The 27,333-nt window shown below is 40.3% G+C and overlaps 1 protein-coding gene across 11 annotated transcripts in view; it reads left to right on the top strand.

The window, feature by feature from the left end:
• Nucleotides 1–27,333, top strand: part of ENPP2 (ectonucleotide pyrophosphatase/phosphodiesterase 2) — a 111,348-nt gene that overhangs the window by 73,136 nt on the left and 10,879 nt on the right. For 5 of the 11 annotated variants that reach the window (XM_019823057.3, XM_019823064.3, XM_019823061.2 and 2 more), the window contains 11 exons: nt 304–412; nt 3,175–3,300; nt 7,034–7,065; nt 7,757–7,884; nt 10,137–10,224; nt 10,386–10,473; nt 11,578–11,762; nt 14,219–14,270; nt 23,821–23,895; nt 25,221–25,357; nt 26,609–26,744. In XM_019823057.3, coding sequence (XP_019678616.2) covers nt 304–412; nt 3,175–3,300; nt 7,034–7,065; nt 7,757–7,884; nt 10,137–10,224; nt 10,386–10,473; nt 11,578–11,762; nt 14,219–14,270; nt 23,821–23,895; nt 25,221–25,357; nt 26,609–26,744 — 1,156 coding nt within the window. The remainder of the gene's footprint in view (nt 1–303; nt 413–3,174; nt 3,301–7,033; nt 7,066–7,756; nt 7,885–10,136; nt 10,225–10,385; nt 10,474–11,577; nt 11,763–14,218; nt 14,271–23,820; nt 23,896–25,220; nt 25,358–26,608; nt 26,745–27,333) is intronic. The other 6 variants (XM_019823062.3, XM_019823065.3, XM_004000082.6 and 3 more) reach the window with 3 other exon arrangements.

Here is a 27,333-nt window from a genome sequence, read left to right as displayed (position 1 = left end):
GAAAGGCCAGTTTATCTCTAAAAAAAAAAAAAATTTACCTTCATCTTTCTGATATTTTTGTCTCACAGAATCTTAAAAGGGATTGAATGAGGGGAGATTTTACATTCCTGAAATAATACAAATAAAAGTGATCAGAACAGATTTCCATTAAGAGCAGCAGACAGATCTCCCTAGACAAAGCTCTGCCTCTGGGCCTGAAGTTTTCTTTCCAGAATGTTCTAGGGGTAGAAGATCTATGAGAAACTAAAAGGAAAAAAAAAAAACCCAAAAACCTGCTGGGCCTAATTTGCTCTTTTTTTCCAGATGACGAATCCTCTGAGGGAAATTGACAAAACAGTGGGGCAATTAATGGATGGACTGAAACAGCTGAAGCTGCATCGCTGTGTCAATGTCATCTTTGTTGGAGACCACGGTAAACCTTTGTTTCTTCTTCGCTAATAGGACAACTACATAGATCATGTTTCTGACGGAGAACGCTTGCCCTCAGAGTCCCAGATTGTATTCTTCACCTTCTGCCCTCTTTCTTTAGGGTAGGGAAAGAAGTCAGGCCATGACTCAAAAGTGTGAGATGACACGAGATGACCCTGGATCATTCTGACCCAAACCGGGGACTTCCTGTGTCATCCTTTTCTTTGCAGGAAAGAAAGTCTTTCCACAAAAATCTGTCTCTTGCCAAAGTGTGGCAGACAATTTTCTTGCGGTATTAATAGCTTCCTCTCTGTGACATATCAAGTGATACTACTCATCTCTGCTAGCCACATCCCCAAAAAGAGCCTACAGAGTTTATGTGGCTAAAAAAAATAAATCTAAATATGATACGGAGGAGGAGACATAGGATTCTTGTCAAAGAAGAGGTATATAAGTAAAACGATTTCCCTGTATTCACTGAGAGAATTCAAAACCCAAACCACAGAACCTTGCTTCAGTACAGAAACTGTTAAAGAGAGGAAGAAGCGGAGTTTTTCTAAATCACTGTATAAAGTAGAAGAATTCATAACCACTTTGTTGAACATCATAAACATTAGATATTATGGAGCTGCAGGGAGTTCCTCAGAGGGCGTTCTTATTCACAGCTGTGTACCCTGAGTTCTATCTAGAGAGTGCCTCCTGCATTCCAGAACTATCAAATTGAAAGAATGACCCTGGAATGTGGGCCTGCTCCCTTCTAGGAAAGGGCTTCAGAGAAAAAAAATTGGTAGACTCTTTGGTAGTTGTGTTAAGAATGGCAGGCAAGGGTCCCTAGTCAAAGGTCTGCTTTGGGCCTGTAGTTTTCTTTCCAGAATGTCCTAGAAAATCTAGGAGAAGTTAAAAAAAGAAGTTGTGGGACTTGCTTGCTCTTTGGCAGGGGCTAAATGTGACCCTCTGCAAAATCATGCTCCATAAGATTGACTTGGGAGAGAGCTACAGATAAGACAGAGATTCTGGAGCCTGTGACACAGCTGATTCAATTTAAGTTGCCCAGAGATGTCAAGAGCATTTGGTCACAGGCTGGAGCCTCATGTCTAAGAAGTGGATGGGTGCCAGCGAGTCACATGCTGGAGCATTGCAAAGGTCTTAGTTTAAAACTTTGTCTTACCAGGTGCAGGCTTCTGAGATGAGTAGATTGCTTTAGTTTTGGGAAGCCTTTGCGTCTCTTTCTTAAAAGGTAGTATGGTCTAGTATTTCAGAGCCTGGGCTTTGGAGTAAGAAGTAATTTCAGTGGAGTTCAAATTGCACTGTGCCACTAAGGAGCCACCTCGTCATATGCGGCCTCCTCATCTGCAGAATGAAAACACTAATACTACCTACACAGAGTTAGTCCAGAGGGTGAGAGTGATGACGCTTGAGAAGCTCTTCACATATGGTCTTTGAAAGCAAGAGAGATGGTTCACCGCTACGATGGCAAAACTGACTTCCTAGACGTGTAACAAATGGAAGATTCTTCCAGTCTTCCACCAATATGTGTTTTGAGACTTGCTTTTTCTGAGTTAACAGTGTACTAAAACAGTAGCTGTTCATTGTTTTTTCTTTATGATGGTTTAAATGTTAAAAGACAAGTTGTATAAACTTTGTGTTATGTTGGGATATGTTTTTGTCTTTCTTCATTCCCATTTGTATTGCAAAAGAGATGAGGTGTCTTGATCTGGGATCCCAGAAGGTGATAATTTGGAGTTTATCAGGTCTGCGCCACTCTGGGTTGTATTTCTTTATTCCAAAACCTTACGATGTCCTTTACAGAATCACTTATTTTCCCCCTCTTAGAGAATATCTATATATTGGATTGTGCAAAGCAGTATATTAAATCTTGATCGTTCTGTGTCATCTCATAAATTCCAAAATGACCATAAATGTGTCTACCAGTCCCCATAGTCTATTATTGTGACATTTGAGTTTATGTTGTTTTTTTATTCATCTATTTTTAATATTGATTAAGAATTTTTTTTTTTTTGATGGGGGCAGAAAACCAGTCTTGGGTAGGGCAGGAATATTTGTCGGTTAAAAAAATTCCCTACCTACACGCTTTTTGTGTTTGAGTTGCTAGCTTTCAGTTTTGACTGATTACATTGTTTACAACTTGTTTTCAGCAGTATTTTGTTTTTCAGTTTGGGTGGTCATTGGGGCTGACATTTTTTTCTCATCTCTTGTTGCCAGTATTGTTTTGTCAGTAACGTCCAAGGCCACCAGTGGAGACAGACTGAGGACTGGTGATTATGCACTCAAGTCAGGAGATACATTAGAGAGAATTGGAAAATGACATTTTGTAAAAGAGACACAGAACTATGTATTCCAGTTATTTACACCACCCCCAGCTGGGAAGAGTTTGAAGCAATCTAGGATTTTTTTTTAGAGTAGATCTTTTCCATAATGACTTTGTAAATAGCTTTTTAAAAAGAAGATCGTAGTCACTTCCTCTGTCTTGCTGTTCCTGCTGAACGACTTAAAATGATCATTGAGATGATGCAATTTCCACCTTCTGGCACTGCAAGATGATGTGACTATATCAGAATCTGGTGAAATGATTATAGAAAGGAGCATTAAAAAATGTAAAGTCAAGTTAAGAAATCTCAAAAGAGGGGGATCCTCACAGTAAGTTGTTAGAAAAGAATTAGGGACATGCCTGGGTGTTATTTTTAGTGTCTGTGTTAGGATATTAAGTTTACAATCACCTGAAAATATGTTCTTTGCCCCCTACAGGAATGGAAGATGTCACCTGTGACAGAACGGAGTTCCTGAGCAATTACCTGACTAACGTGGATGACATTACGTTAGTGCCTGGAACTCTAGGAAGAATTCGGTCCAAATTTAGCAATAATGCTAAATGTAAGTTGCTTCTTAAAATGCTAAGTTGTTAGAATGGTAATAGAGTAGAGTAGATGCAGCCTCGTTCTCTGAAGCTGAAATTCTTGCGTAAAAATCCTCACTTTGCTACTTCTTAGCTGGGCGACCTTGAATAAGTTTTGTAAAAACTCGAACCCTCAACTTTTTCATCTGAAAAATGGGATGTTAATAACAGCTACTGGATCGAGCTGTTGTGGAAATGAATCTATGTGTATCACTCAGAGAGGGTCCTGGCACATGACAGCATTATGTAAATATTTGCTCTTGTTTTCTTTATGTGGAAAATACACTTAATTTGAGACATGCGCATAACCATAAACTTCTGTTTACAGCAGAGGAACATTTCAACAAGAGGTTCAAGCTTACTCTTTAGCTGAGGCAGGGGAGTCTGTGACAGGTTTGTCAGAACCACACTCAGACCCTGAATGTCCCTAGGAGCCCAGTTAAAGGGGACTCTTCAGCTTTATGAAAGTGACCAACACAACCCTGGGGTCCTGCCCTTGGGAAGTGGCAGCCATTTTGAAAGATTAGAAATAAACAGGAACCGTCTTATCGCTTATGTTGTACACACTCAGGTTATGATATGCCACTGACAAGAACATTTATCGATAGAATAGGATGTCTTAGGTGGTGCCTCCCTAGCCCCTGAGAAGTCCACAGTTTTATTGGAGACATGCTGCATTTGGGGGAAAAAATCCTTTAGAGATTTTAACCTTGGGAATAAGAAACCATCGGCGAAAGTGTAAAGCTTTGGAAAATTAAGTTTTTCCCAAACTGCGTTCCTGAGTCAACACAAATGGGAACGGTTCCAAGGTCAGCTCCAGGCAACGTTGTAAAATAAACAAATCCTCTGTGTTTCTGCCGTCTCTTTTCCATGCCCTTTCTGTCCTCCGGATCCTCCCTTCTCCTCTGCTCACTTGAGACAGGAAGGCCCTGGCCAGGGACAGGACACGGGTCACTGTGGTATCTCTTGAACTGGTGCTTACATTTTAGGGCTTGTGCAAGAAAGGTTTTGTCTATATTGAAAGGTCTTTTCAGTAAATGAATGGTAAATGGAATGACGAGGTTGTTTTAGGGGAAAAGGAAAACCTTGGGGCCAATGAAGTAATAAGTACCAATAATGAAATATTTCATACTTTACAAACGCTTTCCTATATGTGATTTCATCCCGTGAGAGTCAGTAGAGTGGATGGTTAGCAGCACAGACAGGGTGGCAGGATGTCTAGGTTCAAATCCCTGCTTGGCCAGGTGGTCACTTTATGATCTTGGGCAAACTAGTTACATGCTCTGTGCCTCAGTTTCCTCATCTATTGAAAAAGGATTGTTGGAAAGATTGATGAGAGATTATCTACATATCCCCTTGGTCAGTGTTTAGCACATAGTCAAAGTTGTATAAATGTTAGCTATGATGATGGTGTCTTGGCCATGTCACTATTTCAGCTAGATGTGTATACAGTCTTCTTCAATCCTTCTAATAGCCCTGTGGGATGGGTGTTATTATCCCCTTTTGCAAACAGTAGAAATCAAGGCTCAGAGAGAGGTGAAGTTTCTGGTGAGAAACAAGAGAGCTAGGATGTGGCAGAGCTGGGATGTGAACCCACATTCACCAGTTCTTAAGCACCGCCATGTGCTGGGTGACCACTTCCGCTCATGCAAAGCAGGAGCTGCCAGCGTGAGAGGCCTGAGAACTTGAGAACTCGAAGTTGGTGTCTTAAGCGTGGACTCAGGCAGTTGTTATTTTCCAGTAGTTCTCTGGGATTTATCTGAGCACAAGATTGCCCCGTGCTGTTTATTTTTCTTCATCATCAAAGAACGTGACTTAGCCTGTTTGGTCCCTTTGAGGATCGTGGTTTATGAGTCCACAGAGTATAGAAGTTCAGAGGATGGCCCGCTCATTCAGATTGCCAGGGTCCCAGTGTAAAAGCACCCCTCTTCTAAATGCCCTTTGGCTTGGTGAGGATTCTGTTAGCACCTACCTCCCAGAGTAGCTGTGACCAGAGAGAAAGTGCCTGCAAAGTTCTCACAGAGACTGCACATGATAGGGACACAATTTGGGTTCATATTGTTGCTACCATTATTACTTTCTTACTTTCCAGTAAAAAATGCAACTAAAATTAAACCCCAATTTAGGTAGGATGGAGTCCACATTTTAGCTTTGGATTTCATAGCTTTAGAATTAAGATTCTGAAAATTGTCTCTGAAGTATGTGTACTTAAACTGCAAGACAAGCTTACTTATACATTTTTTCCTTATTTTTTTTTAAATTTTACTCATTTATTTTGAGAGAGAGAGAGAGAGAGAGAGAGAGCGAGCGAGAGCAGGGGAGGAGCAGAGAGAGAGGGAGAGAGAGAGAATCTCAAGCAGGCTCCGCACTGTCAGTGCAGAGCCTGACGTGGGGGTCAAACTCATGAACCATGAGATCACGACCTGAACCAAAACCAAGAGTCAGCCACTTAACGGACTGAACCGTCCAGGCACCCCAGTGATGCATTTTCAAAAACTAACAACAAGTATTTATTTATTTATATTAGCGAATGCTTACTGAATGCCTACCATGAACCAGGCCCCGTGGATACAGCCAGAAATGACACAGACATGACCTACTCCACTGATAACTTAAATTTCAGGGAGGGCTGGGGCACCTGGGTGGCTCAGTTGGTTAAGCGTCCAACTTCAGCTCAGGTCATGATCTCGTAGTTTGTGAGTTCAGACCGCACATCGGGCTCTGTGCTGACAGCTCAGAGCCCGGAGCCTGCTTCGGATTCTGTGTCTCCCTCTCTCTCTCCCCTCCCCGACTCATGCTGCCCCCCCCCCCCCCCCCCCGCCAAATAAGTAAACATTCAAAATTTTTAAAAAAAATTTCAGGGAGGGCTGCCTCATGAGCGTTGGTATCTCTTCCGTATGCTGCTTTCCTTTTCTGCTGATTCTGTAATGACACGCTAAGGCAAATTTTTTGAAAACAAAACAAAATCCAGCCAACCTACAATCTGCTCTTTCTCTCCACACCCCCCAAAAGGGGACCTTCAGATAATGTAATCCTGTCCACAGTTTAAACACAGTCATCATTTACATAGTTCTGCTTTTAGCTAGCTCAGGGTACTGACTAAAGTACCTTTTGTTTGCTGGTTAGTGAAAATAAAGGAGGTGCATCCCTGTGTGTATCTGCGGCTGGAGAGGGCAGCTACCTAATTAGACCCATGATGTTACTGGGGAAACAAAACTCCATTTAGAAAAAAAATAACTCAATGGAGTAGAAGATTCATCTTAAAATGGATGATAGCTTGTTTCAAAGACCTGCAGATAAATAGGAAGTGTCACTAAAAGCCCCAAGTGCCCGATTTAGTTCCTGATGGCAAATTGCAAATAAACTGAAGCCAAGATCCAGAGGGACCACTGGGGAAACTTCAAGAAGACGTTTACCTAGCATTATCTTTGTGCTCTGGAAGGAGGAATTCCCTTCCAGAAGAGGAGAACCAGACCTTGCCAGGAAATGTGCCATAGAGGTATTTCCACGTACATAGCTGTGTTCCACTTACCAAAATATTAAATACTCGCACACAACTTTACACATATTTTCAATAGAGCCTAATGTGATAGCTCTTCTGGGAGGGGGGGAAAAAAAAGAGAAACAATTGAGTCCTTCGCTGTAAAAATTATTTCTCTCCGTGATTATTGTCATCTTTTTTTGAATTGCTCTCCTTCTCTCTTTGAACAGATGACCCTAAAGCCATTATTGCTAATCTCACGGTAAGTATGGCAGGTCACCCGGTCTCTGCCCTTGGAGCGGCTTCCACACACTCACCTCCTAGGTTCACCTACCCTGTGGGGCGGGAGGAACATTTTCCTTACTGCCCGGCAGTCCCATATATTTGTTTCTCTAAGAGTTTTCAAAACTTCAAAACTGGACAGCTGCAGACTCCCTAATGGTCTTGGCAATGACACAAACTGAGAATATTTGATCTTTCCATTAGAACTGAATAGTATTCATTCATGAGTAAACAAATCCTTACTCTCTCTGAAGCAGATCTGCCCATCACCCTGTTCCATCACCCTCCCCACCATGCAGAATGTAATCACACAGGCCTGAGTGCTCATCTCCTCCCTTCCCACCCCGCCTCCCATCCTTGACTCCAAGTAGTTGGAAAAGGCTTTAGTGTTGGAGTTGCTGTTAGTGATAGTCTCACAAGTCAGGAATGTATCTTAAAAATTCCTAACTACCCTCTGATAACCTTCCATGTCATCTACCAAGTTATCAAATCCCCTTTGAACCTATTTGTTTTTAGCTTGTATTATTTGATAGGGGATAACAGATTCCATTTATTCACTAACTAGCCCTTTGTTTGGCTTACAACCTCCTTCAACTTTCTAGAGAGAGAGTATGTACGACTTTTTCTAGAAAACGCTCCATGTAAAAGTCCAATTTCCATTTATATTTCAGTGTAAAAAACCAGATCAGCACTTTAAGCCTTACATGAAACAGCACCTTCCTAAACGCTTACACTATGCCAACAACAGAAGAATTGAGGACATCCATTTATTGGTGGACCGCAGATGGCATGTCGCAAGGTAACTTGGGGATTGGCTGTCCCAGGTTTTGATCTTCATAACCACCTCTTTGGCAACTGGAATGCTATAAGGTCCTTAGCCATGAAAAAAAGAAATCTCAGTTGGAAATCCCACCATTTCCAAATACTTTTTATGCTAGATAAACAATTAGCGCTGAGCCAACACATCTCTATTTTCTGGATCTCAGCCTCTTGGTGTCTCTTTGAAGTCTCTCAGTGCATCTCTGTGTGGTCTCTCTCTCTTTCTCTCTCTTTTCACTTTTAAATTTACATTCTAACCTCTATCCTTATTGCTTGAGTAGGTCAAAAGTATGCCTGGGACATGGACTTAACCACAACTGGACTGATTTGGTCTCATTTGACAAGACTTACCCTGTAGCAACATTTGTGGAGGAGTTTAGAAAATGTTGTTGCCTTAAATATTTTAAATGTTTACCTTCTTTTGAGCTACAAAAGACTCTCCAATATTGAAGACACTGTTTCTTGCTCTTGAATCTGATGTAGAATGTGTCTGGAAATTCTAAGCACTTCCAAAGAATTAATCATTAAAAGGGTATCCATTTTCACACAGACCTGGCAGAAGCCCTTTTCCACTCACTCTTGCTCTGACTTGCTCCTCAAGAAAAGTTTTGGGAGTTGGTCTGTAGTGATAATTGAGCAACTACTATATGTACTGTACTTGGGTAATGAGTTTACAAGGGAGAGAAGATGATAAGATTGTGGTGCTCTAGAAACTTCTATCAGTGTATCAGTTTGAACCACCTTTTGGGACACATGTGACACATACATAAATATCCTACTGTAATTGTCAAGGGTCTACACAGAGTTAAATATTTAGGATTATGAAGAGAGATGTATGAAGACCAGAAATTATTGAAACCATTTAGAACAGACATAGGGGGTCTTCATGAAGTAGTTACCAAGATATGAACACAATGGGTTTCGCTGAGTATGTCTTCAGGACCTTTTATGGATGGCGTAGCTTGGAAGAGAGAGCAAATTTGGTGCAGTTGATAGGTTGATACGCAGAAAAGCTGGTAGTTGAGTAGAAGTGAGAGATGATGACAGTTGACCAAGTTAGTAGAGACCAAAGCCAGGCATTTTACTAATCAGTAAATCTTCTTTTTTTTTAAAGTTTATTTATTTATTTGAGAGAGACAAAGACAGAGTGTGAGTGGGGGAGGGGCAGAGAGAGAAGGAGAGAGAGAGAATCCCAAGCAAACTCTATGCTGCCAGCACAGAGCCTGACGCGGGGATGGAACTCACGAAACCATGAGATCATGACCTGAGCAGAAACCAAGAGTTGGACACTTAACCAACTGAGCCACCCAGACACCCCAATAATCAGTAAACCTTTTTAATTTAACTTTGCACTGTTGAGTTATCATATGCACATATCTCATCATCCCAAGCTGAAAGTACTTTTCCTAGGAGTGGGGACCCAAATGTTCAATTTGTTTTCCACCAGGCATGTCAGTGCAGTGCAATAGATTCTGTAGGCACTTACAAGGATCCATAGAAATGGGACCCACGGGAGTATTTATATTACTAAACATGGAAGTATTTTGGAAACGTGCTGCATGACATTTAAGCAAAAGACATCTCCCTGTCCTAACAAGAAAGGTCAAGTGGTTTTGATGCCTAGAGACCAATGTTTTCACTTTCTTATTTGTAAATAGTGATGTTGTCTATGGGAGCCTGGGCTTTTGTTAAATATGTCACTAACACATGTTAAATTTGCCACTCAGTTATACCCTCTAATTGTATTATATTGATAGGTAAATTTGTATGTAAACACTTTTATAAAATACATCTCCATTCATTGATTAAATAACACATATTTTAAAAGTACCTATTATGTGCTTGGCTTTGAGCCTAGTGATAGGGATATAGAAGTGAACCAGACAAACATGGTCCCAGGGTGGAGAATCTTACCCTTGTGGAGCAAGGGAAGCACATTGGCAGACAGAACATTACCTGTGACTAATGCTTTGCTCAGCACAAGCAAGGTACAGGACAGTAGCTGCCTTGTCTTCAGAGGCCCCCATTTGTCCTGTGCCAATTGTCAACATAAAGGCACCTGGGGAAAATGAATAGCATCATCTTTTCATCACTACAAGAACGATGCAATTAAAATAGAGATGAATATGCTTGTAAAATCCACTTCTTGGAGATTTTGTGTGTGTCAAAATTGGCTTCTTAGGAGTGATTTCATGAGAAATCCTGACTAATCCTACGATTGTTTCGATGTAGGAAACCTTTGGATGTGTATAAGAAACCATCAGGAAAATGTTTTTTCCAGGGAGACCATGGATTTGATAACAAAGTTAACAGCATGCAGGTATGACCACAGAACTGTGAATTGAAAATGGATTTTAGTGATTCTCAGAAGAGCTAGAGAATACTGGCATGAGAGAAGTTGAACAGTATTCATAAATGGAAAAAGGGCTGCTACTAGATACCAGCAACGTCTAATTGTTTTTGTTTCCTTTCTCTTGGAAGACTGTTTTTGTAGGTTATGGCCCGACATTTAAGTACAAGACTAAAGTGCCTCCATTTGAAAACATTGAGCTTTACAATGTTATGTGTGGTAAGTCACCTATTTAATCAAAGCCAACGAAGCAATCTGAGTTATCGTATGAACTTCAGCGAGGTCAGAGAAAGAACCGAGGTATCTGTTTTCTAGGACCACTTCACCTCCCTGCAAAACATTGGTGTAACTTGCCCCCTGGTTCAAAGGACAGAATATCATCCCCTTCTAAGGCTTCTTTGTCTTCCTTTAACAGTTGACTAATGGGGAGTTTTCCTAGTGTTGTTCTTGGCAGCCTCTGGCTGATCTAACATCACGTGACGGTTTGACACCACTGGTCAGAGACCTGATGAAGCAAGGAGAGTTCCTCACAGAGCTTTCTCCCACCTCCATCTCTGGTGTTGCAGCCCGGTTAAAATGGTGCCAGCTTGCATCCTGGCCAGCTATTTATGCGCTCCTAATTATTTTTCTTCCTTGAGCTTCTAGTCGCTGAATGAGGACAACTTTTCCTATTTAGTAAGGGAGTGCCGGTCTGGTGGTTAGAGGGGGAGTCTGAAAGTCGGGTCTCCTGGGTTCTTTTCCCATCTTGGCTGCTAGCTCTCCCCTGTCCTGCCTCTCAGCTTAGGCAAGTCACTGTGTGCCTGCTTGGCAACTATTCCCTTGCTATGAAATCAGCCTGTTCATTTCAGAGCAGCCTTTCAAGGCACAGGGCCAAACCCTCCTCTTCTCCCCATACTTCTGTGGAGTGCATTAGAGGGCAGGCTAGGGGTTATTTATTGATTATAAGTCTCATTTCAAAAGGTGGGATAAAAAATCTCAGAGATGCAGGAGGGCATTGACACTGACTCTGGTAGTCCCTATGGCTGTCACAGACATAAGCAATAGCTGGTCAAGGCCCTGTTCATTCACTCTTTCTTTTTGGGAATGCCTCTCTCTATGGGCAGGCAATGAACATGGCTATTTCAGAAAGCTGTGGCAAGACTTGTTCAGGCAAGAACGGTTCAGGAGCTAAGAAAGGGGCGCTTACAAACTAATTTTGGCTTTATTCAGTTCTGCTTTGTGTTCAGAGTTTTCAGACCCTTGGAAGATGCATGGTTTTGACTCTCACTATCGCTCCTCAAAAAATATTTATCAAGCACCTGACTCCATTTCTCTACTCACCAGATCTCCTGGGCTTGAAGCCAGCTCCAAATAATGGGACCCATGGAAGTTTGAATCATCTCCTGCGCACGAATACCTTCAGGCCAACCATGCCAGAGGAAGTTACCAGACCTAACTATCCTGGGATTATGTACCTTCAGTCTGATTTTGACCTGGGCTGTAACTGTGATGATAAGGTAGAGCCAAAGGTAGAAATAATCTTTATGTTTATTATCATGGAGGAGCTTGTTGGGTATAGAGCAGTGCTGTCCAATAGAATTTTCTGTGAAAATGTAAATGGTCTACATCTGTGCTGGCCACTGACCAGATATGGTTTCTTGAGCACTTGGAACTAAATTTTAAGTCTTGTTCAATTGCTTGAAGTTGAAAGAGCCATATATGGCTTGTGGCTACCATATTGGGCAGCATAGATATAGAGAACAAAGGGCAAAAAACTAGAATTCATGCTGCTATTCTGCAGCGTTATAATTCCTAACCAAAGGCTTTCCTTTTTTTTCAACGTGGATCGTGTGTCTGTCTGTCATGGTCCCAATAGGAAACAGATGGCCTATGCACAAAAGGTTTTTAAAGAGAGTTTAAAGGGATTGGGTAAATCATGTTTAATGAGAGGACTATTTACATGGGCTGGGCAGGGTAGAGGCAAGGCAGTGAGGGACAGTGAGGCACCCTGGCGCTAGAGGGTGCCGGTCCTAGACCTGAGCAATAAAGGGACAAGAACATGGAGAGAGAGCTGTATGGGAAGGAATTCCTGGATTTGGTAGATGGGTGTAGTGAGTACACTGCAACCTGGGAAGAGAAACCTGGGGGAGTAGATACCCATTGTTGTCTCTCAGGAGCTGGAGGCAAGCTTGCTCTTTGGAAGAGTCCTTAGAGGTCAGTCTCCCAGGGTGCAGAGCAGGGGAGGGTAGAGCATGGGGGGTAGAGGGGAGGGTGGTGGTGCAAGTAGAATCCGCCCAGTACATTGTGTTTGAAGAGTTTTTGAATATCAAACTGTAAGTGTTAAGCAATAATTGACTTATTGAATTTTATATTGATCAAAGTCCTTTATGGTTACCAATCACTGCTCGGACAGCAAGAAATAATCAGTGTTACCACACTGAGTTGATGTGATTCCAACACAAAGCAAAACAATCTGCTGTGTTTGCATGTGTGGTTTTATTAGGGGTAAATGTGTGAACCTTCTAGTAGACCTTGGAAAAATGGAACATAGCTCTCCGCCTGCCTGCCCTATCCCCTTCTACTATTTGCTACCTTCCAGGATTCCTGGGGGCCTGGGAGCCACAGGATGAGAAAAGCTCACCACTGGAGGAATTCAGCTTGCTCTTCTCCCCCTGACCCCTTTTCCTTCTTCTTCCTACTTTGGCTCCTGACGAGAATGAACAAAGCTAATTACTATCCGCTACTATCCGTCAGGTCATTCTGAGACCTCAGCTGGAGGTGTCGTGTTACCAAAGTCAATAGGAAGTGGCCTTTGAGGTGGATTCCAAACATAACCCTACAGTAATCTTTTAGTTGTATCTTGCTTTCTGAATTACCTTTCTTCTGGAAAACAAGAAATATTTTGGATTTGTTATCTTAAACCATTTGAGAGGAATTCTGGATTGTCTTTATTTTGTCTATGGGTTTCTCCAAAAGACTACATTCCTTTTCTTAAAAAAAAGTCCAGACATACTGCAAAGGTATACAGATTAATAAAATAAATGCCACAATACACACATCATGAGAAAGAAGATGTTATAAATTCAGTGGAAGCTCCATGTATACACTCCCTGCCAGTCCTGCTTCGTTCCTACCCCAAAGGTAATTAGTAACCTGAAGATAGTATACATAATTGCCAGGCAGGTAATTTTTATTCCATGCATATATGTCTCTTAAATAATATATTAATTAATCTTTGATATAATTCCCTAAAATAACTTATGGTATAGTTTTGCATATGGTACATTTGTATGTGAACGCTGTTATACTATATGTATTCTGCAGTTATTTTGCTCATTAATACATGAGTTTTAGCTCATTCATTTTTTACCACTAATAGTTAATACTTCATTGTGTAAACACACCATAATGATTTTTTTCCTTTTCCTATTTGAGAACATTTGGTAATTTCCAGTTGTTAGCATCTCCGAACAATGCCGCGGTAGACATTATTGCCAGTCTTCTCGTACACATAAGCTAGTGTCCCTAGGGTATATAATGACAGATAGAATTGCTGAGCCATTACTTTCCAACCTTGGAAAAGTGACTTCATAAATCAGTTTGGGAATCACTTTAGTGTACCTAGGATTAATCTGAAATATTGAGGCACTATTCTAATTAATTTACCTGTATAGGTACCCAAATCATTATTCTCACCAATTTGGGAGCCTGGTTCCATGACTGTCCACAGTTTGAGGGAAAGGAAACAGAGTCATGGAAAGATTAAAGAAGGTGCTCGTGGCCACAGATCCACTGGGAGGTGAAGCCTGGAATGTCAGTTTGAGATAAAACAGTAATTCCTCTACAGGGCTTATGATACTGATGGAATTTAGGGTCCTGTTTTGAATTTAGCAAGATACTAAGTAGAGAGAAGCATGCAGGAAAGACAGGACATTTCTGATTTGCTTTTTTTTCTCCTTTCCTTTTCTGGTTTTCACACATGAAGAACAAATTGGATGAACTCAACAAACGCCTTCATATAAAAGGGTCCACAGAAGGTGAGGAGTTGATGGGAAAAACAATCAGATAAGTTTTGTTTTTCAGTTTTCAAAAATTGAAGAGACCTCTTATTTACTTCACAGTGTAAGCACAATATTTTTGAAAATTAAAATTGGAGTTGCAACGTGATTTTAATATCCATCTGGCCAAGGGTATTGGTTTATTCTATGTACAGAAGATGCCAGCTTTAAATAGCTGGAAAAATTCCATTAGCTTTTTTGTTTCTCAATAGCTTTTAGGCTCCTGGAAAACAGACATACCATTGTGTATCTGTTGGGTCATAAGTGAAGGTGCCGTTGGGGACTTCTCTGAAGGGACTGGAAGTCACAGTATAAATAATAGCAGCTGATACTTATGCTGAAGCTTATGTACCTGGAGAAGCAAGGAATGTGTTGTGGTCGGGAGAGATATGCAGAATGAACTGTATCAGAACTCCCTCTTTATATGAGGATCATCTTGAGCCCTCTAACTAATTCTCCTTTTGTTTGTATATTGTACATAAAATGCAGTGTACAATGATAACATGCCTGTATTAGTCAACTTTTGCAAGATTGTGACTAAAGAAGAGAGTCTCAGTGGTTTGTACCAAGAAAGCTGCATTTCTCGTTCACATTTTGGTATGCTGACTCCAGACCAAGTGTGGCTCTGGGAACTCTTTATTCTGGAATCCAAGCTGCAGGAACAGCCCCTAGCTGGGGCATGCCCTTCTCATGGCAGAGGGAAGAGATGAATGGCAGAACCACGCAGTGGGTCTCAAGGCTTCTTCTTTCTATTATTATTATTATTATTATTATTATTATTATTATTTTAATCTGAGAGAGAGAAAGAGAGTGTGAATGGGGGAGAGGGGCAGAGGGAGAGAGAGACTCTTAAGCAGGCTCCATGCTTAGTGCAGAACCCGACATGGGGCTCAATCCCACGATCATGACCTAAGCCGAAATCAAGAGTCGGAAGCTCAACTGACTGAGCCACCCGGGCGCCCCTCAATGCTTCTGCTTTTATGAGGCATTTGTCATTACCATTCACAGTTGGCTGGTGAAACCAGAGCACATGAAACCAATGGAGGAGGGAAGTATTCTTTCCACAGGGATGCCGTCCTGCAAGATACATGCCAATGGGTGGTAGTATATACTCCTTTATGAAAGGGCAGTAAATAATAAGGGACAATGGTGCCATCTACCTCACAAACTCTTCCTTCTGGTTTTGAAATTCCAGAAAATAAGAAGAAAATAGAAGGGGAGGGAAAGGCTCCAAGGTAGGTTACTGCAGTAGATGGGATAGCAAACAGCAAATGAATGATGAAAAATATGTTAAAAAGCAGATAGAACTCAACACAACAGCTCCAAGTCAGGCAGTAAATGCACGTTGTCAATCCTTCTGAGAGCATTGTCTGAGCTATTAGCTTACATAGGGTCCTGTTTATCATATGTGTTATTTTCAATCTGGTTAAGTAAAGAACAAGGAAACCAGTGGATTTTATTTACTTGACTTATTTTCCCTTAAAAAAATTTTTAAAAATGTTTATTCATTTTTGAGAGGTGGAGAGAGAAAGAGGGCAAGCAGGGGAGGGGCAGAGAGAGAGGGGGGGGGACACAGAATCAGAAGCAGGCCCCAAGCTCTGAGCTGTCAGCACAGAGCCTGATGTGGGGCTCGAACCCACGAACTGTGAGATCATGACTTGAGCCGAAGTCGGATGCTTTACCGACTGAGCCACCAAGGCACCCCTGACTTATTTTCCCTTTTGATAAAGATCTTCATCTTCCTCCTTTTTACCTTTTTGTCTCACCACCCTCCCTTTTCTCTCTTTGAGCAAAGAACACACAGACTCTTGGGCATGTAGTTGGATAAACAGCTTTGAAAAATAAGACTTAGTAGAAGGTACACAAATCCTCCACAAACTCTAGAAGTGATTTGAAATGTTTGACATCTAGGTGCTGGTGAACTACAGGGTCATTATAATTAGAAAAACTGGAATGTTGACAGGGTAAATGGGTGCAGAGTCTCATGATTTGAGGTTTTCAAATATTCAATCACCAAGTCAGAGAAATAGTAGTAAGATGTTTCTCTTATGGAAGGCACCAATAAGGGGTGCCTCGGTGGCTCAGTCAGTTGAGCATCCGACTTTGGCTCAGATGATGATCTCATGGTTCATGGGTTCAAGCCCCACATCAGGCTCTGCACTGTCAGCTCAGAGCCTGGAACCTGCTTCGGATTCTGTGTCTCCCTCTCCCTCTGCCGCTCCCTGGCTTGTTCTCTCATTCTCTCTCTCTCTCTCTCTCCCTCTCTCTGTCTCTCTCTCTCTCTCAAAAATAAATAAGCTAAAAAAAAAGAGAGACACCAGTAAAATAGTTAGTTATGATAACTTTTAACGGACTCGTATTTATGCTGGTTCAGTATCTGGCTGTTCACGATACTGAGGCATTTCCATTTTGGGAAAAAAAATCATGCATTTAACTTGTTGGTGACAGTGTGCTCGTGTGACAAAATCAGTCTCACAACTCAGCATAAAGAGTACTCTCAAACATCTGAGCATGAAAATAAGCATCTTCTAGGTGAATCACTGACTTTCAGGATTGAAGGAGCCCCCCGCCCCAAGCAATACTCAGAGGTGAACAGAAGTGTCTTGTTTCAAGATGATTTTACAGCACTGAAGCTTAAACTTGATATGCTTTCGTGGAAATGGACCTTCACAGGTGTTTGCTGAGCGCCCACCCTGGGCTGGGAACTGATTTCTCTGAGACATCATTTGGTTTTGTCAGCCGTGTCACTGATAGTTTCCTGCATGTGACATCACAATGGTGGCATAAAATGTTAGGGGAGGATCACGGTAGCGTATCTCTTTGGTTTGCTCATGACCTAGTGGGACAGTCTTTAATGCTATAAGGGAGACTTTAGAACTATTGCATGGAATAAAAATAATTATGTACCATTGACTTATTATGTGCAAAGCATTTCCTTGTTTGGATTTTGGGATATGTATAAGCCTCAGTATTCTCTCCCCCTGTCCTTTTGTAACTCTGTCTCTTGGTCTTTGTCTCCTTAAGGGTCATAACTTAGTCATTTATTAAGCTGCAAAGTGACATTTTCTTGGTCAGAGTTATCTCAGGTCTTTATGGTGTTTCCTGGGTCATAAATCTCATCTCCCACTTGAAATATCGGATGTCTGCTCCACCAGAGTAAAACTTCATGAATTCGAGTCATTGTGTAAGTGCATGTGCATGTTATGTTCAGAGTATTACTTCTCCCTTCTGAATATCTTTGAATATATATTGAGACTTCTATACATAAATATAGAAGTTTTGTATTTTGTAAACCTAAAATTCTACACAAATGTAAAGTTGGATTATTTTTATTCCTAGTTCTTTTTAAACACACCTGCGGGTAGCTAATTTTTTTTAAGAAACCACGTGTTGTACATATTCCATTTGTAATATTCATGTGTGGCTATTTTAATGTTAAATGCTGCAAACCCTCTCATACTTAACACACATGTACAAGTTGTACGTTATGGTAGTGAAACAGCCCAGGGGATACTTGAGGCATATTAAATTAATCTTAGGCAATCTTTTGCTCTAAATATTTAAACTGTTATAGGATCAAGTCTTTCACTAAAATAAAGAGGAAAAACAGCAATCGAAACTGCTTGCTAAAGCCTTAATGTTTCTAGATTTGTGGGGAATTCTGGATTTTAGTTGCATGACTGTGGTTTCCAAATCACATGTACATAATGTCTTAGCAAACTTACTGTGCAATGAAAGCTGATTTCTTTGAACCACTGAGTCAATAGATGAATGAATGAATGAATGAGCAAAATGAAAAATTTTAAATCTCTCATAGCAAGCAATTTGGGCATCATAATCAGGTATAATTTTCACTTTAAGAATAATTATACTATTTATTTTCGCCTTAGTCTTTATTCTATTTACATTTATATAAAAATGGTTTATATTTTGTTAGATTCATATTCACTATCACCTTTGTGAAAAAAGTAATTAAAAATCATTTTAACACTGTATACATTGGACTCTTTATCACACACACAGTAAGAAGTTAGTTTGGATGGATAAATGACCGAAACACTCATAATTCTTATTAACCTTAAAGCATAAAGAGACTAGGCTAGACAGGCAATCTTTGTAGCTCTTTCCAATTCTGAGATATTTCTAATTTTTGTTATTTCTGGAGATGTCAGCCGTGCTAGAGAAAGTAGAAGATATGCTTGTGCTTCTCTGTGTGTGTATCCTTGTGTGTGTGTGTGTGTGTGTGTGTGTGTGTGTGTGTGTGTGTGTTGGGGAAGATTTGGAAGAAATCAATACATAGTATAATTCTTTACAATTGACACTGAATTTTAATAACCTTTGCCTACCAGTGTTCCTTGCTGCTACTGAGGTAGAGCATATGTTCTTTACAAAATCACTACAACCACAGTCACTTTGGGTCAAGACTAAGCTGGGCACTTTACACTTTTGCCTCTAAACAATGCAACATCCCAGTGAGATGTGAAGCTTTGGGAGGTTAAGTTATGGAATCACAGAGCTATCAAAGGCTGAGATGAGATTTGATTCCAGGTCTGTGTGATACAACAGCCCTGTGCTTTTCTCTATAAATGCTTCTTATTCCAAGGGTTGGAATGAAGACGAAGTGTCCAGAGAAACTCAGCACTTATCAGGGTTTGGAAGTTGTTTCTGAAGTACTAGACGCTTTGATACAAATTGCCTCTCTTTTTACATTTTAATTAATTAATTAATTAATTAATTAATGTTTATTTATTTATTTTGTGTGTGAGAGAGAGAGAGCACACTCAAGTGTGAGCAGGGGAGAGGCAGAGAGAGACAGAGAGAGAGGGAGAGAGAGAATCCCAGGGAGACTCCATGCTCCCAGTACAGAGCCCCATGTGGAGCTCAAGCCCATGAACCATGAGATCATGACCTGAGCTGAAATCACGAGTTGGACAGTTAACCAACTAAGTCACCCAGGAACCCCTGCTGTTCTCTTTTTTAAGAATTAATTTCTTTAAATTTATTTAAATTCCAGTTAGTTAATGTACGATGTAATTGTAATGTTAGTTTCAGGTGTACAATTTAGTGATTCAGCACTTCTGTACAACACCCAGTGCTCATCACAACAAGTACACTCTTTAAGCCCACCCCTCCACCCACCTCTCTCTGTTAACCATCAGTTTGTTCTCTATAGTTAAGAGTCTGTTTCTTGGTTGGTCTCTCTCTCTTTTTTTCCCCTATGATCATTTATATTGTTTCTTAAATTCTACATAGGAGTGAAATCATATGGCATTTGTTCTTTCTCTGACTTATTTTGCTTAGCATAATATTCTCTAGCTCCATCCAAGTCATTGCAGATGTCAAGATTTCATTATTTTTTATGGCCGAGTAACATTCCACTATATATATATATATATATATATATATATATATATATATATATATATATATATACCACTTCTATGCATTCATCACTTGATAGACATTTGGGCTATGTCCATAATTTGGCTGTTATAGATAATGCTGCTATAAAGATTGGAATCATGTATTCCTTCAAATTAGTGTTTTTGTATTCTTTGGGTAAATACCTAGTAGTGCAATTGCTAGAGAGTAGGGTAGTTCTATTTTTAACTTTTTTGAGGAGCCTCCATATTATTTTCCACAGTGGCTTCACCAGTTTGCATTCCCACCAACAGTGTATGAGGATTCTTTTTCTTCCATATCCTTGCCAACATCTGTTGTTTCTTGTGTTGTGTTGATTTTAGCCATTCTGACAGGTGTAAGGTGATATCTCATTGTAGTTTTGATTTGCATTTTCCTGATGATGATGATGAGCATCTTTTCATGTGTCTGTTGGCCATCTGTATGTTTTCTTTGGAAAAATGTCTATTCATGTTTTCTGCTCATTTTTATTTGGATTATTTGTTTTTTTGGGGGGTGTTGAATTATAGTTCTTTATATATTTTGGATACTAACCCTTTATCAAATATGTCATTGCAAATATCTTCTCCCATTCCATGGGTCGCCTTTTAGTTTTGTTGATTATTTCCTTCATTGCGCAGGAGCTTTTTATTTTGATGAAGTCCCAATAGTTTGTTTTTGCTTTTGTTTCCCTTGCCTCAGGAGACATATCTAGTAAGAAGTTGCTACAGCCGATATCACAGAATTTACTGCCTGTTTTCTCTAGGATTTTAATGGTTTCCTGTCTCACATTAGGTCTTTAATCCATTTTGAATTTATTTTGGTGTATGTTGTAAGAAAATGGTCCAGTTTTCATTCTTTTGCCATGTTGCTATCCAATTTGTTGAAAAGACTCTTTTTTCCATTGGATAGTCTTTCCTGCTTTGTCAAAGATTAATTGACCATATAGTTATGAGTTCATTTCTGGGTTTTCTATCTTTTCCATTTATCTATGTGTCTATTTTTGTGCCAGTACCATACTGTCTTAATCACTGCAGCTTGTCCAGAAGTGTGATGCCTCCAACTTTGCTTTTCTTTTTCAAGGCACATTGCGATTCTTATTAGCTTAGCAGCAGTCATGACTCAGGCAGAACTCACGTCTGGGAGTAGCTGGATCTTCATCCCAGCATACCCTCCCTTAGATAACCCAGCACTTAGCATCCACTTGGAGACGGCCCAAAATGCTAAGGAAAAATAATGGACCAGGAAGATGGAGGCCTAGATTCTGGGTACTGCTATGTAGCTGAATTGTCTTGTACAAATCATGAACCTCCAGTTCCTTCATTAGTAAAATGGAGATGATATTGATCTGCCTAGTCTGTCTCTCAGGGTTGTATTAGGCAGGTCGTATGTGGAAAGTCAGTCCTTGACAGTCATAAAGAACAGTGTTTCAAAAAATAATACAAGCATCCATTTATTCAACAAGTATTTACCAAGTAGGTATTATGCATTTGGTATTGTTAGAGGTAGAGATCTAGTGATAGATAAAATCCCTGTCCTTATGAAATTGTTATTTTATTGTGATATTTAGCCAGTTGATGAATTATAGCATAGTGCTTTAAGAGTTGAGATAAGAAAGAACAGAAGCATCGAATCAAATCTCAGGGGAGGTTGACGTGGCAATAAATGATAGCAGGCACTTGCAAGGGGAAGGAGGAGAAAGGATGCAGGAAAAGGAAAGACCTTGAGTAGAGATTATGTGGTAAAATCCAAGGGCATATTTTGTGGGAGTGAATGTTTTAAAAAAAAAAAGACAAAAAAAAAAGATTTTCATGTGGCTCTCAAGTCAGCCAGCTAATCTGTGGGAATATGAATCAGGAAGCTGAGAGGGAAAAAAATACAAACTCCAGTCTGGATGACCAAATTTTGGAAGACAAAAGAATGAGCCCTGGGAAAGTCCACACCACTTAAAAAGATATGCCTCCAAGTATTTTTTCAAATGTGGTGTCTGGAGGAGAACCTTGGATATGCCCAAAATGCCAGAGAAGTGTTGTAAACAGGGAACTTGGGTATGGAATGAAGACTCTGTCTGGAATCTGATGGAGGAGGAACCCAGCTGGGAAAACATGGAATGCATTAGACCCATATCAAGAAATCATGAGGAGCATGTTTCTAAAGTAGAAGGTTGCAGGCTCATCGGCAGGGTGGCTGGTCTCAGGATGAAGATCTTACATGTCCAGAGACTGAGATTCAAGCACACTTTTATGGCTCAAACAGGAACTTTTTGTTAAACAGAAATGCAATGGGTGGCTTGCCTACAATGTCACAAAAAGTAACAGAGTCAGGCTGTAACCAAGAATCAGTGGTCCGTTGATACTCCGATAAACTGAAAAAGGAAGATCTAAATTTTGATTCTGCACTATAAAGTTTGTGTTTCTTACTGCAAAGATTATTTTGTCTCTTGCTTAGATGAACCAATTATGCTTCAGGAAGACCCAAGTAGATTCTTTGGGTTAATTGGGGAAAGTGGTTGAATTTTAGGAAACTATCAAAACCAGTATATTGTTTTTTTCTTCATGCCAAATATGTCCAGTTAACAATTGAGAAGAAATCACATCATGAAATATTTGTACTTCAGCTATGTGCCCAAAACAGCAAATGTGCTTAGCTTGGGAGCTATGAAGTGCACATTTCTTTAAATATTTTTTTTAATGTTTATTTAGTTTTGAGAGAGAGAGACAGAGAGAGAGCGCACAAGCAAGGGAGGGGCAGAGAAAGACAGAGACACAGAATCTGAAGCAGGCTCCAGGCTCTGAGCTGTCAGCACAGAACTCAGCCTGGGGCTCAAACTCACAAACTGTGAGATCATGACCTGAGCCAAAGTCGGACACTTAACTGAGCCACCCAGGCACCCCTGCAGTGCATCTATCTTTCTTTCTTTCTTTTCTTTCTTTCTTTCTTTCTTTCTTTCTTTCTTTCTTTCTTTCTTTCTTTCTTTCATGTTTATTTTTTAGAGAGAGAGAGAGAGAGCATGAACACGGGAGGGGCAGAGAGAGGGGGAAACACAGAATCCAAAGCAGGCTCCAGGCTCTGAGCTATCAGCACAGAGCCTGACGTGGGGCTCGAACTCACAAACCGGGAGATCATGACCTGAGCTGAGGTCGGACGTGCAGCTGACTGAGCCACCCAGGCGACCCTGCAGTGCACATTTCTATACACGCAAAGCAGAAGAGTGAATAGAGATGGAGAAACAACTGAGGAAATCTTTCAAAAGAAAGTGAATCTTAAGATGTCTCTTTCCCTTTTGTCCTCCCCCCCACCCCAACCCGCTTCTTCATTTCACTTCCATGGGGGCTGGACTATGTGAGCTTGTTGTTTGTCATCCACATTTGAGTATGGAAAGGGGCACTATTACCAATTATGACAGGGAAGGCTGGGGTCAACCTGGCTTATCTTTGTGCGTTCCGTAAAGACTGTACTGATGCCACCTCATCCCCATCCACGATATTCATCATGCTCTGTGTTCCCATTGCACTCTGTAGATATCTCTGATATAGTGTGTATCATATTGCATTTGAGTTATTTGTACCATGTTGGTCTCTCCCATTGAACTGTGAGTTTTTTTGAAGGTAAGAGCTGTAACTTAATTATCTTTGCCCAGCATCTCTCTTCTATAGCCAAAGGCCTGGCACAAAGAAGGTACTCAGTAAATGTCTGATGAGGGAGAATACATTAATGATAAATTTGAAGGGAGAGACATGACAGGTCTGTTGGAGAAGCCATTCACAGTAGAATGAAAAGGAATCACATTATAATAGCATAGAATTGCTAAGGATGGTTATGACCAGAGTGTTATAAATAAACCAGCCTTCATGGAAGGGGCTGTTATGCGGAGGAATGCCAGTAGATGAGGACTGGAGGCGGAGCCAGGTTTGGTGGAATCTTTAGATTGCCCAAGACTACTGTTGGTGGCTGCTCTTAGGAGGGGTATTGCATGGAAAAACATGGCTGCTGTTTTGTTGTCTCTTAATGGAATAGATTGGATGCTAGGCTTGTATTTGAATTTGGAGGAATGTGTTTGGTAAGCATTAAAACTTGAATGATAAAAAGAGAATAGCTTCTCAAAGAATTTTGATACTTCTGCTTCCAGCTGAAACCAGGAAATTCAGAGGCAACAAAAATGAAAACAAGGAAAACGTTAATGGAAATTTTGAACCTAGAAAAGGTTTGGTTTGAGTTTTGAAGGAAAGTCTGACTTGGTTAACTGCCCCCAAGTACTACTGTTATGATTTGCTGGCTTTTTATTTGTTCATTATATTTTGTTTATATAAGGTCATCATATTATGTTCTAATTTTTAGGGGTGGGTCCCCAAATTTGGCAGCTTAAAAAAGGCTTCTACATTGACTGCTTGCTGAAGAAGCCACATTACCCAGAACAGGCTTTTGCTTTAGTAGGTGTGGGTCCCTTTGCCTCAAGTCAGCAGTTCTACTTGGGAAAGGCTTGCAAAATATTCTCCGAAGAGTTTTCTCTGTTACTTGCATAGAATGGTAATACTTTAATTAAAGCAACATGTATACATAATTTAACAAGTGATTACCAGAACTGATTTTCTCTAATAAAAATAATCATAAACATTTTTTTTTGATGATCACTTAGGGAATTGTGAATTACCTAAGCCTCAATCTCTAAATATTTTGGTCCGTAGGACCCCAATTTCCAAGAATTTATGGAAGTTCTCACTTTACTCTATCCAAAATGTGCAGATCAAACTCCAGGCACTTATTGTGGGTGTGGAATGAAGGTTTGCACACTAAACTTCCATCTCCTTAAAAGAGTAAGGTTTCAGACCTCTTTCCGCCCCCACCCCCCACCCCACAAAAGGAGAGCTTTCTCTTGGAGGTCTACATTCTTATGGTCTTAATCGAGCTCTTTGGTAGCTGATGACCTCCCCTCTCTGTATTTAAAGCACCCTCTTGAATGCCCACTTACTTTATCTATACATGTTCCTTTAAGTTCTTACCTAAAGAGTGTTTCTCCATGTGACAAATCTGCTTACTTTAAATGCTCATCACTACTCACTGTTTATGCTGAAATAATGCATTATTTGAGTTGCAGTTTGCAAATAATGATCAAAGAGTGCCTTCCTCTTAATTAAATCATTGGCTAATTTGATGAGCCTTTCCAGGGGTCAAATGAATTAATTGTATAAAAATCACTCCTATTGACTTCCATTCAGCTGAATTGTTTAAAAATTTCCTATATTGTTTCATTCCTATACAGATTAAAATTCTTTACAACTAAAGAAAGTATTAAAATAAATATGGCATTTATATTATACTTTTGATAACTGTAAGATTTGACCCATGCTTAGGTGATCAGATAAACCACAAAGTGTTAGGGGAAACTAACTTGATTAAATTAAGAAGAAGGAACTACACTATTAATAAGTAAGCAAGCAAATTATGGACAACTTGACTCTGCCAATATTTCTTTCATATTTAATATAAAGTTTAATGTGTGTTTAACACAATTTTTGTTCTCTTTCCTAGAGCGACACCTCCTCTACGGACGGCCTGCAGTGCTTTATCGGACTCGATACGATATCTTGTACCACACTGACTTTGAAAGCGGTTATAGTGAAATATTCCTAATGCCACTCTGGACGTCATACACCGTTTCCAAACAGGTCACTGAAAAAATTGGGGCTTATATTCTTCATGCGATTACATTCTTTGCATTAATGTGATGATTGCTTGCTTAACAGAATTTTGTCTTAGAAAAGATTTTAATTTATCTTGAAGAAAGAAATCTTATATCGAATCTATTACTAAGTATTGTTTTTAATCTTTATTTATTTTTGAAGGAGAGAGAGACAGAGTGTGAGTGGGGGAGGGTCAGAGAGAGAGGGAGACACAGAATCCGAGACAAGCTCCCGGCCTTGAGCTGTTAGCACAGAGTCCGATGCGGGGCTCGAGCTCATGAGCCACGAGATCATGACCTGAACCAAAGTCAGATGCGTAACCGACTGAGTCACCCAGGTGTCCTGCAAAGTATTTTGAATTAGACTTTATTCAATGTTCTTCTAAGAGCTTCATAGGAATATGTTAAATTACCAACGTATTAAAGGAAGTATATACTAATGCTTGTTGCTTTTCCTCTGTTTGCCATTGCCCGATAGTTGCAGAAGCCGCCAAGATTTGACTGTTTGTTTTAATAGTTTATTTTTTTAGAGCAGCTTGAGGTTCACAGCAAAATTGAATAAGGACAGAGAGTTCCCATATACCCATGGCCCCACACATGCACAGCCTCCCTGACTATCAACATCCTGTTTTTTAATAAAGATTTTATGTTGGGGTTTCAGTTTTGGTGAAGATGAGATAGGTAAGTTTATATATGGAATTAGAAAAGTTTATTTGGCAGTTGAAGTATGTTTTTAATTTCTGATTACAAAGGAACACTTCTGCTGCAAACACAGCTTCTTGTTCGCTTGTACGGTGTGCATGTACATATGCCCTGGTGCACAGATTTATATGCAGTCTCTCTTTTTATAGAGGGTATTTCTATATTTTTTCTTAGAGTGTTATTTTTTAAGGCTGTCTCCCATGGAATCCCATCCATTATTTCAACAATGCAGTTTCTGCTTTATATATTGTGGCTTTACTTAAGACTGATAAAAGTGTTCTGCCACTAAGAAAAAATAAGATTTTGCAAATTCCTGGCTTACCATATTTAAAACTGAAGCCTTGCTGGGTTTGGGGGGGGTTGGGTGAGGAGGCCTCGTTTTAAGGAGTCAACGTCCAAGTATGAGCTACAGTAAAAGCTAGAGGGGTTTGGGTTCTGGCTGTTCGTAACAGAGCAACTTGGTTTTGGTATTTCCTTGTTGGTTTGGCATGGTCTTTGTGATGGCATTGCTAACTACCTCTGACTCAACATGCAGGCTGAGGTCTCTGGCATCCCTGAGCACCTGACCAACTGCGTCCGGCCTGATGTCCGTGTGTCTCCGAGTTTCAGTCAAAGCTGTTTGGCCTACAAAAATGATAAACAGATGTCCTATGGATTCCTCTTTCCTCCTTGTAAGTTTTAGCATATCAGGATCTGACCATTCTAGAGGGATATTATTTCGTAGAATCTGGACTGTTAGGATTTCCTCGACTGTCAGGATTTTAGGTCTTCTTCAGGAGGAGCACTCAAGAGATCGAAAAATTGAACTTCTATGAGATACTTCCAAAATTGGTCAGAAAACAGACCACCTTTCCCAAATCCTGTTCTCCAGGAGAATTCTGAAGTGCAAGGGAATATATAGCGTGCTCCTCACATCATTAATGGGAATCTGACAGTAAAATGGTATATCATTAGGACATTAATGTTTTAAATACTAGAGATGTGATCTCTTAAGAATATGGGAAGCCCTGGGGCTCCTGGGTGGCTCAGTCGGTTGAGCGGCCCACTTTGGCTCAGGTCATGATTTCACAGCTTGTGAGTTGGAGCCCCGTGTCGGGCTCTGTGCTGACAGCTCGGAGCCTGGAGCCTGCTTCAGATCTGTGTCTCCCTCTCTCTCTGCCCCTAACCCACTCACATTCTGTCTCTGTCTCTCTCAAAAGTAAATAAACATTAAAAAAATATATAAAATTTAAAAAAAAAAGAATATGGGAAGCCCTTTAA

The sequence above is a fragment of the Felis catus genome, chromosome F2, assembly GCF_018350175.1.
Source record: "Felis catus isolate Fca126 chromosome F2, F.catus_Fca126_mat1.0, whole genome shotgun sequence".
Taxonomy (NCBI): Eukaryota; Metazoa; Chordata; class Mammalia; order Carnivora; family Felidae; genus Felis; species Felis catus.
The sequence above is the reverse complement of the archived record's forward strand: the minus strand, read 5'-3'. Positions and strand labels throughout refer to the sequence as shown.